Here is a 13,732-nt window from a genome sequence, read left to right on the forward strand (position 1 = left end):
CGGAGAGAGAGAAAAATACGAACGTAGACGAACGAATCCGAGTCATTCCGAAAGAGAGAACCAACGTACTAACCCCCGGCCAGCAGCCGGCCACAGCCAGGAAGAAAGAACTGACCTCCTTTCGAGACCCCTTTTATCGAGGTCGCTTACGCGGAAGTCGCACGCTCGCCTCTTCACTCTTCTCCGACCAGTAACCCTTCTTCTTCTTCTTCTTTCGACCAATGTGCCCTTCCGAGTAGCGTGCTTTCAAACTTGGATCACCGTTCGAACTTTCCTCCTCGAAAAGGTCGGAGATCGAGAGTTCATCTATACCCGATTGAAGGTCGACTTTAAGAATAACCTTTCTGAAGATCGTCTTTTGAGTACTATCCACCATTCAATCTCTTATACAATTTTATTTATCCAACAATCTACACAAAAACAAATCGATATTTAAACGAATGGACTGTTCGTGTTTACGCGTAAACTGGATTAATCATTTTTTTTCAAAGAATATTTTGAGAAATTGTTGAGATATTAATAAAGGAACTTGTAATTTCTAGAAATGAGATAATTTATCTCAAAAATGAATCTTTTAATTTGATTTATATAGATATATGAATACTTTTATGTAACTATATGTGTGGTATAATATGTTAATGTTAATCAAAGTGACATATTATACATTAACAAAGGTTTTCTCGCGAAAGTAAGGGATTAGAAGGGATTGCAGAAATAGTTGGACCCGAGACCTTAGGGCAATTAAAGTTAAAGAAGCGTGTTCTGTATATATGTTTATCTCCAATTAGACAGCCTGTCTCTTCTTATATTTATAATAATAATAATAATAATAATGATATTAATAGTAGAATAAAACGTAAAAGAATTAAGGATTATATATTATATCTATAAGCCTGTCGTTAGTAAAATCCTTGATAAAGTGTTGATTAAATATAATATCATATAATTCAATTTCATTGTATATTAATAGCGTTTGTTAATTTTTATGAAATTCATTTAACTTCACCGATCGTATAATAATTTAACGAGATCCCAATATTTATCGTATTTATAATTATAATATATTTTATATCGTCCGATATTAGAATATATTTAATAATCATATGAAAAATTTGACTGGATGATTGAATACAAATAATTACGAAAACTAAAATAAACTTTTTTCGTAAACAATAATAACGTCGATTCCCCCGATTTTCATCGCTCTCAATTTCATCGACTCGGGACGTAATCCGCAAGGACTACGTCAGTTCGGTCGAAAGTGATTAAAAATAGGGGAAAAAAGAGAAAGACAAAAAAGATCGATAGTACCTTTGACCGAGACGAGGACACGGATGCTAGTAGTACGAGCCAACCACTACTCGGACTAACCCCGCCGTGCCAGTAAAACGAGCTACTCGTGAATCAGTCGTTTCTATACTCACCAACACACGTGTAGATGCACACAGAGAAGCTGTTCGGACATACAACATATCCGTATATACGCGAATAGACTTTGTGAAAGAAATCTTAAAGGTCAAAAAGCTCCAGTCACGCAACTCGATCCTATAAAAAGGATTTAGTTGATTTTGCGATTTATGAACTCCCTCCCCCTGAACTTCCTCCACTTCCAATCCCACCGTTGTCTACCTGTCCTATTTGAATTACGTTAAACTAGACATTCCATAGAATATGATGTGCATGATTAATTGTATACAACAATTGTATACAACAATTACATGATTCTTCCGAAATACAATATCAATGCACTTTTGCGTGACCAAATATTGCACCCAATTAGCTAAACAATCGATCTCATTCGATCATATCCTCAGTATATATATATTATAACACTCGATTCTTTATTATTTATCAAAAAAATATGAGACTTATATACAATAAAGAAAAGTTGCGAATCGAATCAAATGTCACGATATCGAAATAAATGATTCCAATTCTATAATTTAAATCTCGATTATTAAATAAGAAAAAATAATGATGAAAGATAAAACAGCATCGTATCGTTTAAATAAATATTTAATAAAAAGATTATTTGAAATGTGAACAAAGATAGAAACTAGCGCTTATTCCTGTTACTTTGAATTCAAAGGAAAGAATTTAAGCTCTGTTTAAACGTTCGTTTTAAACATCGAACAGGTTTCCTGCTCTTTGTTTACCTTCGATCGTATGTCAAAAAGAATCGTTAATGACGTTATAACATATTCAATGGCTAGACTATGGTATTGGTGACGGAATCCTTAGAATCAAAGCTGAAAGGGGGAATGAGAGAGAAACAAAATGAGAGAGAGAGAGAGAGAAACAAAGAGAGAGAGAGAGAGAGAGATACAGAGACAGAGAAACAGACAGAGAAACAGAGACAGAGAAAAGGAAGGATAGGAGGAGAATGAGGGTGAACAGGAGGGAAATAAAGAGGGAAAGGGTGAGGGAAAGGGAAAGGGAGAGAACTCGAATCGGCGATGTCGGTCTGCGGTCACGACGAGCCAAAGTGACAGGCAGTACCTGCATAATGACTCGACTGCGGCCGTGCAATGCGGCGCGCAAGCTCGTCCTACGATATACTATTGTCCCCCACTCTAAACCCCCATCGAACTCTCCCTACTCTTATATAGTTTTATTACTATCACATGGAATGCATATTACAAAATCTACAGCAGCAACAGTAGAAACAAACATACTGTAATAGAAATCACTGCTGAACTTCCTTAAACTTTCGACAAGAATTTTTTTCTTTTTTTTTTTTTATTACGTTAATATGGGAAAGTATGTTCAATCGTTTTTTTCATGTTTTTATTATTTTTATTGTTTCTTCTTTTTCTTTTTTTGAGCTATTTATTATTTAGTTTTATTACTATCACATGGAATGCATATTACAAAATCTACAGCAGCAACAGTAGAAACAAACATACTGTAATAGAAATCACTGTTGAACTTCCTTGACATCTTTCGACAAGAATTTTTTTTCTTTTTTCTTTTTTTATTACGTTAATAAGGGAAAGTATGTTCAATCGTTTTTATTATTTTTATTGTTTCTTCTTTTTTTTTGAGCTATTTATTTTTAATTAATTTTGTATTTTCTTTTTTTGTTCTTTTGGTTTTAATTAATCGTAAGATCTGGCAGTTTCTTCCACTCGCAGGCGAGCTTTCTGATTAGTTGGCAGATTTTCAATGTAACGGCTTTTTGTTAAATTGATGTTGATTTTGTCCTTGAGATTTAATCATTTGAAACTATGGTAAAGATGTTGAAGGATTATTCCAGTGGTAGTGGATGGTACTAAAGAGAGAAAATAAATACTTTGTTCCGTTTAATAATTTATTTTTCTCCTCTTATCCTTTCGAATGATCTTTTCCTTCCTAAGACGGATTGGATTTAAGCTTTATAGTATTTTATATTTTTTTTCTTTTCTTTTTATAAATAATAGAACTATTCTAAATGCTTCGTTGATTATTGATTGTTATATCTGTCGATGTATATTTGTATCTAACTAGAATTGTTTAATGTGTTTTATGAATGTTTTAAATGTTATACCCGTTGTATTTATGATAAACTGTAATATTTTATTATTATTATTATTATTAGTATTAATATTATATTGGCCGTTACTTAGTTTATGAGAAATATCCTGTAAATTATGATTAAATTTGTTAGAAATCTTTTGAATTGTTTTTTTGATATTTAACGAATAGAATATTATTACTTTTTGAAACATAAGCAACTGGACTTTTTTAACACATCAAATCTTAGAGAATGAATGACCGTATTGCGTAAATAACAAACGATTCTTATTAACGTTTACATTTAACTAATTATAAATTCCTTCTACACGTCTCTTATAATGATCGCGAAACGAAACTAGTTACATATACATCACAAACTTCTCATTTGAATCTCTGGCACGTATTCGCGAAAACGTGACTAACTTTGTCTACGGATACCAATACAGTAATTGCATAATTCGATCCTACCGAATTAAGTTTTAATTTTACTAACGCTCAGAAGTGTGACCGCGTATTCAATTGTACGTAAAAGTAATTGTCATATGTGCGAAATGCACAACGAATATTTCACTTATTTCTATCGTCTACCGAAAAAAAAAAATTATTTTTGCCAAAAATGTGTCGTCTACTTTGTTTTTCTCCTTTTATTACTTTTTTTTTCTTTTTTTTTTTTTTTTTTAATTGGAAAGTAAAGAAAAAATATCTTACGAACCTAGAAAGAAAAAGTAAACGTAATCTTTTTGGTTGAAACATTTTCATTTATCTTATCACAAATCTCCTAATCGTACCGACGTTGGGTCAAGGTACGGAATAATAAAGAACAACACAATCTTATAATTAAAACATATTAATTACATGCAAATATAAATGGTTTTACATGGTAGTGCTACCAAATAAATGGTACAATATGAGGATGACCGTTGCGCAAAAAAAAAAAATAAACGAATAAACACTTATCTCATTCCCAGTTTTCACACGCCCAAAGACTAATGACGGAATCGATATTTCATTAAATTTCATCAAAGATCCAAGAACCGATCACCATTTAATTTAACTTTTTTTTATCAAATCTATACTTACATCTGGCATAGAAAATGATTTCTCTATTGAAATATGTATTTATCCGTAAAAATTCTAATGCGATATTTGAATTCAAGTCGTAGTATAATTGCATGCAATCAAAATCTATGTGAATTGCCGTAATATATTTATTTGAAAAATAGAAATGAAAAAGAATAAAATAAACTTAGAGAATAAAAATGAAAAGACTAATTCGAATATATATATATCAATCAAAAATGCAATTGATTATTACTATTATTATTATTTACAAAGCTGTGAGAAATTAAATGAATCTAACAAAAAATTGATTTATAACGAATTTATTATGAAAAAGCTTACGACATTTAAATTATTCACTATACGTGAATAATAATCTTTATAATTTTTTTTTTATTTTCATAAACAATGATTTCTACGTTCCTTCCCCATTTACAAGTTATACATTATATACTTTCTATATATGTTTCGTAAACAGGACTAAACTCGTCCCATATTTTAATATGGGAGCGTGTGAAAACCTGGTGGGAGTAATTAAAATTTGTATTCTTTGTAGAATTGCATGCACTCCGTAATCCTTGTGCACACTGAATCACAATATATGTATGCTTGTGTGTTATTATCTATATATACATATATATATACATATATATATATTATATATACATATATATATATATAGATACATAGATCGATCTAAGATCGTGCATGCGTCAACACGCATACATCAATATATAGTCTATAATATGATTCCTTCGTACTTATGACATTAATAGTATATTTTACATGCAAAAACAAAATTTTTTTATCACAGTGGGACAGCATACGTTTGTTAATAATATAATATTATGTCGATAAATTCTGCTTCTCATTTCTTTCTTTCTTTCTTTCTCACTCTCTCTCTCTCTCTCTCTCTGTTTTCTTCTTCCCTTATCTCTTTCTCTCTGTAATCATATTTGTAATTTGTTCACCTTGCAGCATACACACATGTTGTACATCACTCGCACAATATTTAAATTCTCCAAGTTTTCATCGTTACATGACTTTTTCTTAATACACCCTCGTTCTTATCGTTCTGTTCTTTTTTTCTTTTTTTGCGAGTATTTGGACACAGATACTATGTACAAAAAATGGCAAGGATTGAAAAATGGATAGCGCTCGAAGGATGTTCTTTTTGTATTTTTTAATATTTTATATTTATATGTAACCGATTTCGAATATAAAAAGAATTAAGTATTTATTTTTATTACAAACATTTTTTGGACTTTGATATCTTGATATCTCAAATCGGAAAATATGAAATATTCAATTTAACAAATTCATTCGCGAATTGACTTATTTTTTTTTCTTTCTATCATTTTCGTAATGAAAAATTTACGTTTAATATTATTTTTTGCAAACTCTGTATCTTCGAAATCAGTCACGTATGCTCCCATTTGTATTTTGTTCCTATTAAAATTTAATTGGAAAACTTTGCGAGTTTTCACTTTTGAAAAAGACACTCGATATATTTGAGTAGTTATTTAGCTTTCGTCTAAATAAAGTCGAACGTGCATCTTCCATATGCTCGGATTATCTATTTGAAAATTTGTCGGTACCTCTCGGTATGGAAAAAATTGCTATTGGAATGCATTATAACATCCTTAAATCTTTCCACTATACCATCGAGGAATTCGTTAAGTTTGTGGGGTCGATACGCATTAATTAACAGGGCAATTATTTTCCAATAATATAAGTTAGTGAATAAATCGATCGTTTCACTTTTCGATAGACCTTATTTAATTACAAGAAAATTCTGCGGATTATTTCTTTACGAGCGTTTTACTACCTTGTTTACACACGCACACATACACGCGTTCTCTTCGTGTTTTTGTACACGAATACAAACACACACAGACACAACTGCATATACACACGCACATGTGCAAACTTGTAATTTCTTCATCGTAGATTATTCATACTGTTCTTTTGTACACAATATACACAGTGTCATATTTTTATTGGAGTGATACATATTATCGATTATGCAATTCTGATAGTCCAGCATAGAGGCGTAAGACAATATTTTTTTGTTATTTCTATATATATGTGTGTGTAGAGGAGTTATTAGTTCTATATTATAGATTGGTCTACTTAATTATCTTTCTCGATAATATTATTCTAAATCAAGCTATTTTATTTTTGTATTTCTTTATTTATATTTCGGACAATTATTCGCTTGACGCGTAGAGAATTAACTTACTTTAAAAAGTTCTTAATAAAGATATTGTTCATTTCAATTTGAAATCATCGAACCTGAGTTCTGCCTCTAGCCAAAAAACCGTTGACAAAATTTCATTTGAATTTTATCAATGTGTCATCGTCAGGACGCTACAGTCAATTCAATTTTTATGTATATACAAATACATACATACAAGTAGATAAAGGCAAATGTCGTATTTCCTTAAATGGAATTGACAAGGAAAATAAATGAATACATTTTCATTCGTAGATATATTGTATCTGATATTAATTAGTATTATCATTAAACAATTTTGATTAACATTTTTCGTGGGTGATATTCGTGGTTATTAAATCAAAACGTTATTCGTCGTCATTGAGGAAAACGTATTTTTAATGATGAAGTCGGGTTGTGGGTAATAATCTCCATCTCGACAAAGAAACAATCGACATTGTAGTGTTTGTTTTTGTTTTCTTGCACTTTTTTTCTCTTTTTTTTTTGTTCATTTGCAAACGGTAATATCTATTCGTAAAAATTTTACGAATTACAACTGTTATCTTCGTCGTTATTAATATTATTATCATCATTGTCGCTAATACTTACAATATTATTATCATTAATTGTTGTAACAATATCAATATTCATACAATTTGATTATCAGCTTGTCGCACAATTCTTGCTTGCTGCGAGGCTCCCACCCCTATCTCTATTTTCTATCTCTATCTCTATCTCATTCTATTTCTCTCTTGAAGTGAGCTTAATGAGAATAGCTCTTACTACTTTTATCGTTTTATTATCACCATTTATCTTAACAGATACCAACATCAATTACATTAATATCATAAACATCTTATATCGTGCACGATTTCTCTCTCTTTCTCTCTTACTCTCTCTCTCACTCTCTTTCTCTCCTTTTTTTATTTCTCACTTGTCATTTATTCAACCTTCTTCAAATTGTACAAAAAGCTAAGGCAACGATTATTCGTTACACGTATAACTATACATACAAACATACAAATACAATAGATTCAAGTATACACACACACACACATACGCTTTCCCATTTATACCTCCGCGTTTAATTTTTTCAGAGATCACATATTCAATATGATTATAGGCTGCGCATTATTAACAAATCGAATCTTTTTTTTAATCCATATCTTAAATTTAAACCACAATTTATAGTTTGTCCGAGCTTTTCTATACTTGGATGTGCACGTTAAATATCGTTTTTCTTTTATTTATTTGTTTTTCTTTTTGTTTTTATATTTTTATTTTTATTTTTATTTTTATTTTTCTTATTTTTTTTTTTGTTCTTTCCTTTTCTCCGAATTTCTTCGTCAAAAGTATTTCATTTCATAAACCACAAAAAACTTATTGACATTTCTTTCTTCCTCGAACGAAAGAAGCGAATTCTTTCGCAAGATTTTTATTTAAATCCTACAAAAATAATTTCGTAAATTGTCCAGAGATGCGTGTGGACGTGTTTTCGTTTATTTAACAAACGAAATATTAAACATCTCGCCCACAAATTTCGTAACTTTGTAAAAAGATCATTCAAATCGGTCCTGCCGTTATAAAACAATCCCTAGCGATTTTCTTCCTTCGTCTTCTCGTTAAAGGTTCTTTTTTTTTTTTATTTCTTTCATTTTCTTTTCTATTTTGTACAAACGGAATAATATATTCAGGCTCTCTCGGATATACACTTAATTATAATATTATTATTATAATATTAATATTATTACTATTACTATTATTATTATTATTATTATTAATATTATTATTATTACCAATTTTTGATAAAAACAAAGCACCGAACGACATTTTTTTACATACACATGTTACATGTAACCGTAACGACCGAGCTAACAAAAGAAAAGAAGAAGAAAAAAAATCATTGGCGTATTTCAAATTTTTGTTTAGCTGAATTTTTCAAAATCTATTTCCCAAGAGAAGCCTCTGTTAATTTTTATACGTGTAGAGAAAATTTTGATTAAATACTCCAAGATAAATCGATCAGTCTAATCTAATACAATAATGATGATAATGATGATTATCTTTATTGTTATGTAAGATGGATTTCAAAGCATAATAATAAAAATCAATTAAAAGTGTATAAAACACGAAAAGCAATTCTTCTTCTTTCTCGCGTATAATTTCTATTTTTTTAAAATGATACATACAGTTTAAAAAACTAGAGCCATGTAATTTAATTGTTGTGACTTTTAGAAAAGAAAAATATTTTCTTTTTTAAAAGACTTTTAGTGTCACGAACAAAGGTCAGAGAAACGATTTTTATATTTAAAATTTTATCATCTATTCATCTTTGCATTTCGATCTTTTTTCCTTCTTTCGTATGATCACTAGAAAAAAAAAAAACTGTTAATATATGATTTACATTTATGTACGTCGGTGATTAGACGCACACACACACACACACATACATATTAGGACACACGCACGATTATTTGATATCCTCGGTATTATTATACCGAGAATAAAGATTTTTCATTCAAACACATCGTTCAACTTTTGCACACGCGTTATATTCAATCTCCTTGTCTTTTTTCTTATCATTTGTAATCCTTTCTTGTTGTATAATTAAACTTACAGAAAATATTGAAAAGATTTCATTACGCAGATGACAATTCATGAAAATTGAAAACAATTATATAACTCGTGTATATTTATTCATTATTGTTTATACTCCTGATCTCAATTTTTTATTAATAAATATTTGATTATACCGAACAAGCCTACGAAGGAATTAAAAATGTTAAAAATTAATATTCGTTCGATTTTTTCGCGTGCAAAATATTATTACAATTTTAATTGGCATATGCATGAGTTTGGTGAAAATAAAAGAAAAAAATGTTTTCATTTATTTCTTTTTTTTTCTTTTCATCATCAAACTTATGGATGTACACACGTGAGGATTTAACATTATCTCATGATATAATATGTAATATACATAATATATATGCACGTATATATTATAAATAATCAAATAAAGGTTTGCCTTGAAAGTAAGTAAAAATATATATATATATGTGTATATATGTATGTATATGTGTGTATGGTTTTTTGTATCATTTTCTCTTTTTCTATCTTTCTCCCTTTCACCGTCACAAATTTTCTCACCGTCCATTACACTTCACTTTCTATTCACCCCTTTAAACACGCAAACCGAACGTTTTAATAATATATTTTCCTCCCCATCTTTCGAGAACAAGCACTGATTTTAAGAAAGCGAATAAAGACAAGTATACAAAAGAAGAAATGATCATTCGACCGGATGTCGAATTACAAAAAGAAATAAGCGCGAAACAGCAACGCTGCTAAAGACATTTCTTCATAATCAATCCTTCAAGTTCAATTAAATTAATTACGTATGAAAAATATATTATATTTCTTTTGAGGATTACTATCGCGTTATAAAACCTACTATCTACCAATATGGTACGCATGATAATGATGTAAAAACTAAATAATTGACTGACCGCACAGAATGAGTCGTAAAACTCGAGTAATTTTGTTTTTTTTCTACATTTTCCTCACGACAGGGGAAAAAAAAAAAAAAAACTCTCTCAAATGCGATTGCAAAATACATGGAAAAAAGGAGGTAGGGGCCCTTTTTCGTTTAGAGAAAGGGCAAACCGATCGACGCTGGTAATACGTGCGAATAGCACAAGTTTTTTTTAATATCCTACGTCGTACGAAACAAACGATCCAACGACACGACAACAAACGATCGAGTTCAGAGCTAACACGCAACTGGACGATCACGAAATACAAGCCTAGCGAGGCACCACAATTCGTATTCCCTGTTTCTTTTTTCCCCCTTTTATTTTCGTATAAAAAAGACCTAATCTACCTAACGTCTACGTTATTCAAAGCCTTAAAGATGAAGAACGGGCCTTTCATTTTGCAAATACTACGTGTCCATCTTCTCTCTCTCTCTCTCTTTCTCTCTCCCCTTCTTTCTTTTTCATTCTACAGCTGCTGCTGCTTCTTCTTCTTCTTCTTCTTCCTCCTCTTCTTCTTCTTCTTCTTCCTTACCACCCCTATTCGTTACCCTTTCGTATATAAGAAAACAAAAAGAAACAAAAAAGATAAAAAAAACATATTACGAAAGACACTAAGAAAGAAAAAGAAAGAAAACGTGTCGGCACCTTTCGCCTCTTCTTTTTTGTACTTAGAGATCGGAATGATAACTATATGTTTCTGAGCTTTCGAGTTGAAAATAAATGTTGACAATAATTTATTATAACGTTGCTCATTATACAATTTATATCATTTACAACGTATGTGTTGAGATGTACATACGTATATAAAGACGGTCACTCGATCGTATCATTTACGGAATTCATACTCGCGAACATACTTAATCATTCGTCGATAGCATTTGATATGACAAATATGGTAGATAACCTCGATACACTCTTACATTTACTGACCGCTCCGTAAATGCAAAATTTCTCAAGGCACACTCCCATATCTTAATTATGAGCCGCATTGAACGACGACGTTAGATCGTTCTTCCATTTTTTTGTCGATTATATTTTCTCCCTTTACCACACGCTATCGAGTCATGCTTTCCGAATAAAAAATGGTAAAAATAACAATTTATGCTCAACATAAAATACCACAAATAAAAACGTCACTGTGTGTTATCGAAGCTCAATTCGATTCAATTGCCAATGGTTAATTAAAAATTTTTTTTAACAATTTTTTCTAACTGCGTATTATACACGAGAAAAAGCTAAATGACGAGATTGAGTTCCCTTAAAATATTTAGTAATGGGTAAACTTTACAGCGATAAGAAAACAAATATATAAAAAAAAGAAAAAAAAGAAGATAAAATCGAAAGTTAAAGAATAACATTGGATAAAATAATAAACCAGATATTATCTCTTTCCCTCTCTCTCTCTCTCTCTCTCCCTCCCTCCCTCTCTCACTCTCTCTTTCTCTCTTTCTTTCTCACTGATCCGAAATCACAGACAATATTATTTTCTTGTTTAAAATCGTACATAACCCACGTGGGCCTGGCACAATACTTATAATCTACATATTATATAAAAAACTTCTTGCACCTCCGAAGAAATTTCGTTGTAACAAGCACCGAAATATAACGAGTATAAATATATATATATATATAATCATATGAATATATATTTATATATACATATATATTTTTTAAATCGGTGGCTAAGCGCTAAAAACTATATTTCACAATTAAAGTATTCGTATCATTATATCACGAATAATCTCTCCCTAATTTCTCGGAATTAATTACAACTATACAAACTCTAGAAATTTCCAAGACTCGAAGATCGACTTTTTAATCGATGATTTTGAAAATATAATCTATGATATCGTTCATAAGATATCCAGTGCAACAGAAATTTTAACCACCGATACAATCTAAATCACTCGACAAAGTTTAAAAAGTAATTGACAAAAAAGAGAAAAAAAAAAAAAAAAAAAAAGAAAAAATATGTTAAAAATAAAACCGTATACGCGAAAACATATATACTTTTTTAAAAATATTCGAACACACCCTTAATCTTCGCTATAATAACTATATTAATATTTAAATTTACAAGAAATATGTCTACCCTGATTACCAACGGGACTTTGTGATCTATTTAAGCGAAGAGTGATTTAGTTGTTAAACTACAAATATTCTCCCGGTCGTAACGACGTTTTCGATTGAGAAATTAGACTTTAAGATGTGGCAAGGCTCATAAATCAAAATTATTTTCTCCTGGGGAATACAACTTACTGAAACGTATCAATATTGATTTTATAAAGACTCGTGAGTCAGCGAAATGTATTCTGATATCCGACACAATGTCTATCATCAATCCGTAAGAAAAGTACACAAAAGCGTTACTAAAAGTTAATCGTTGGTCGATTAATCTGAAATATAATTATTAATGCTCCTCCCGGTTAAACTTGGCCAAATTCATTTATAATTAGATATGAATTAATTTTTCAATAAAATCAAAATAAACAATCATTTAAAACAAGCCTCTAACAAACGACAGAAAAAAGGAAAAACTGATGTAACTCTTATACACTCATATGTAAAATAGAATAATTGTCAATAGTTACTGCAGTTTTATATATGAGGAGCTTTAATAGGCAGCAAAAAAAGAATAAAAAAGCATACTGCTGCCAGAATGTTTTGTTTGCTCTTACTACCACCGCTATTACCATTACTGCTTTTTTCACTACAGGTACTTCTATATCTAGGACCTCCGACAATTATTATCGCTATCACTATGCCTTAAAGTTATCAGCATAATTCTTCACATTTCGAAATATTCTGGTAAAAAGAAAAACAATCCTTTTTATAATCCTTCCTTCAGAAGGTGCAACGTTATTACAAGTTCTCCTCGTAATTTGTCTTCTTCTATCGCATACATATGAATTTAAATTCATAAAATACGTTTTCTTTTTCTCGTTCGTTCCTTTTACGTGACCGATTCTTGGATAAAGTCACGCACAACTATCTGAAGTTATCAAACAATTTCGACCAGTTCGGTAAACATATAAATATTACGTATGACTTATAAAATGTTGATTTTCCATACTTCGTGTAAATTGGGATTGGTTTTCGAGAGGTCGTTTAAACTGTATTTGATTTTGTGTAGGCATATGCATTTGCAATTGCATTTGTTGAGTCTGTAGCTGTGCCAGAGCCGTGGATGGTGCAAAAGCCGGATAAGCCAACGTCGTACTCAGACTTTCGTTATGCTCTTCCAAAGAATTTTGAGCATAATGTAGCACTAGATGTTTCAAGCTCTCATGAATATTGTAGGGCTCGGCGAAACCGTAACCTCGTTCAGTCGCATATATGATACAGTGATTTACAGTACCGTTGCACCTACGATTTTAATGGAAATGAGAATAGTAAGAATATTCTTTGTTGAATCAAAGTACTTTTTACA

At 30.5% G+C, this 13,732-nt stretch overlaps 1 protein-coding gene and 1 long non-coding RNA gene across 3 annotated transcripts in view; one reads left to right on the forward strand and one right to left on the reverse strand.

Annotated features, from left to right (window-relative positions):
* LOC122514491 overlaps positions 1–13,732 on the forward strand; it is a 779,718-nt gene that overhangs the window by 516,720 nt on the left and 249,266 nt on the right. The window lies entirely within an intron of this gene.
* Positions 10,623–13,732, reverse strand: part of LOC122514468 (phosphatidylinositol 3-kinase regulatory subunit alpha) — a 41,202-nt gene continuing 38,092 nt past the window's right edge. For both annotated transcript variants that reach the window (XM_043631328.1, XM_043631327.1), the window contains one exon: positions 10,623–13,668. In XM_043631328.1, the coding sequence (XP_043487263.1) occupies positions 13,341–13,668 (328 nt within the window). In that variant the 3' untranslated portion in view covers positions 10,623–13,340. The remainder of the gene's footprint in view (positions 13,669–13,732) is intronic.

This window comes from Polistes fuscatus, unplaced genomic scaffold, assembly GCF_010416935.1.
Source record: "Polistes fuscatus isolate 324 unplaced genomic scaffold, CU_Pfus_HIC Scaffold15, whole genome shotgun sequence".
In the NCBI taxonomy this organism is placed as follows: domain Eukaryota; kingdom Metazoa; phylum Arthropoda; class Insecta; order Hymenoptera; family Vespidae; genus Polistes; species Polistes fuscatus.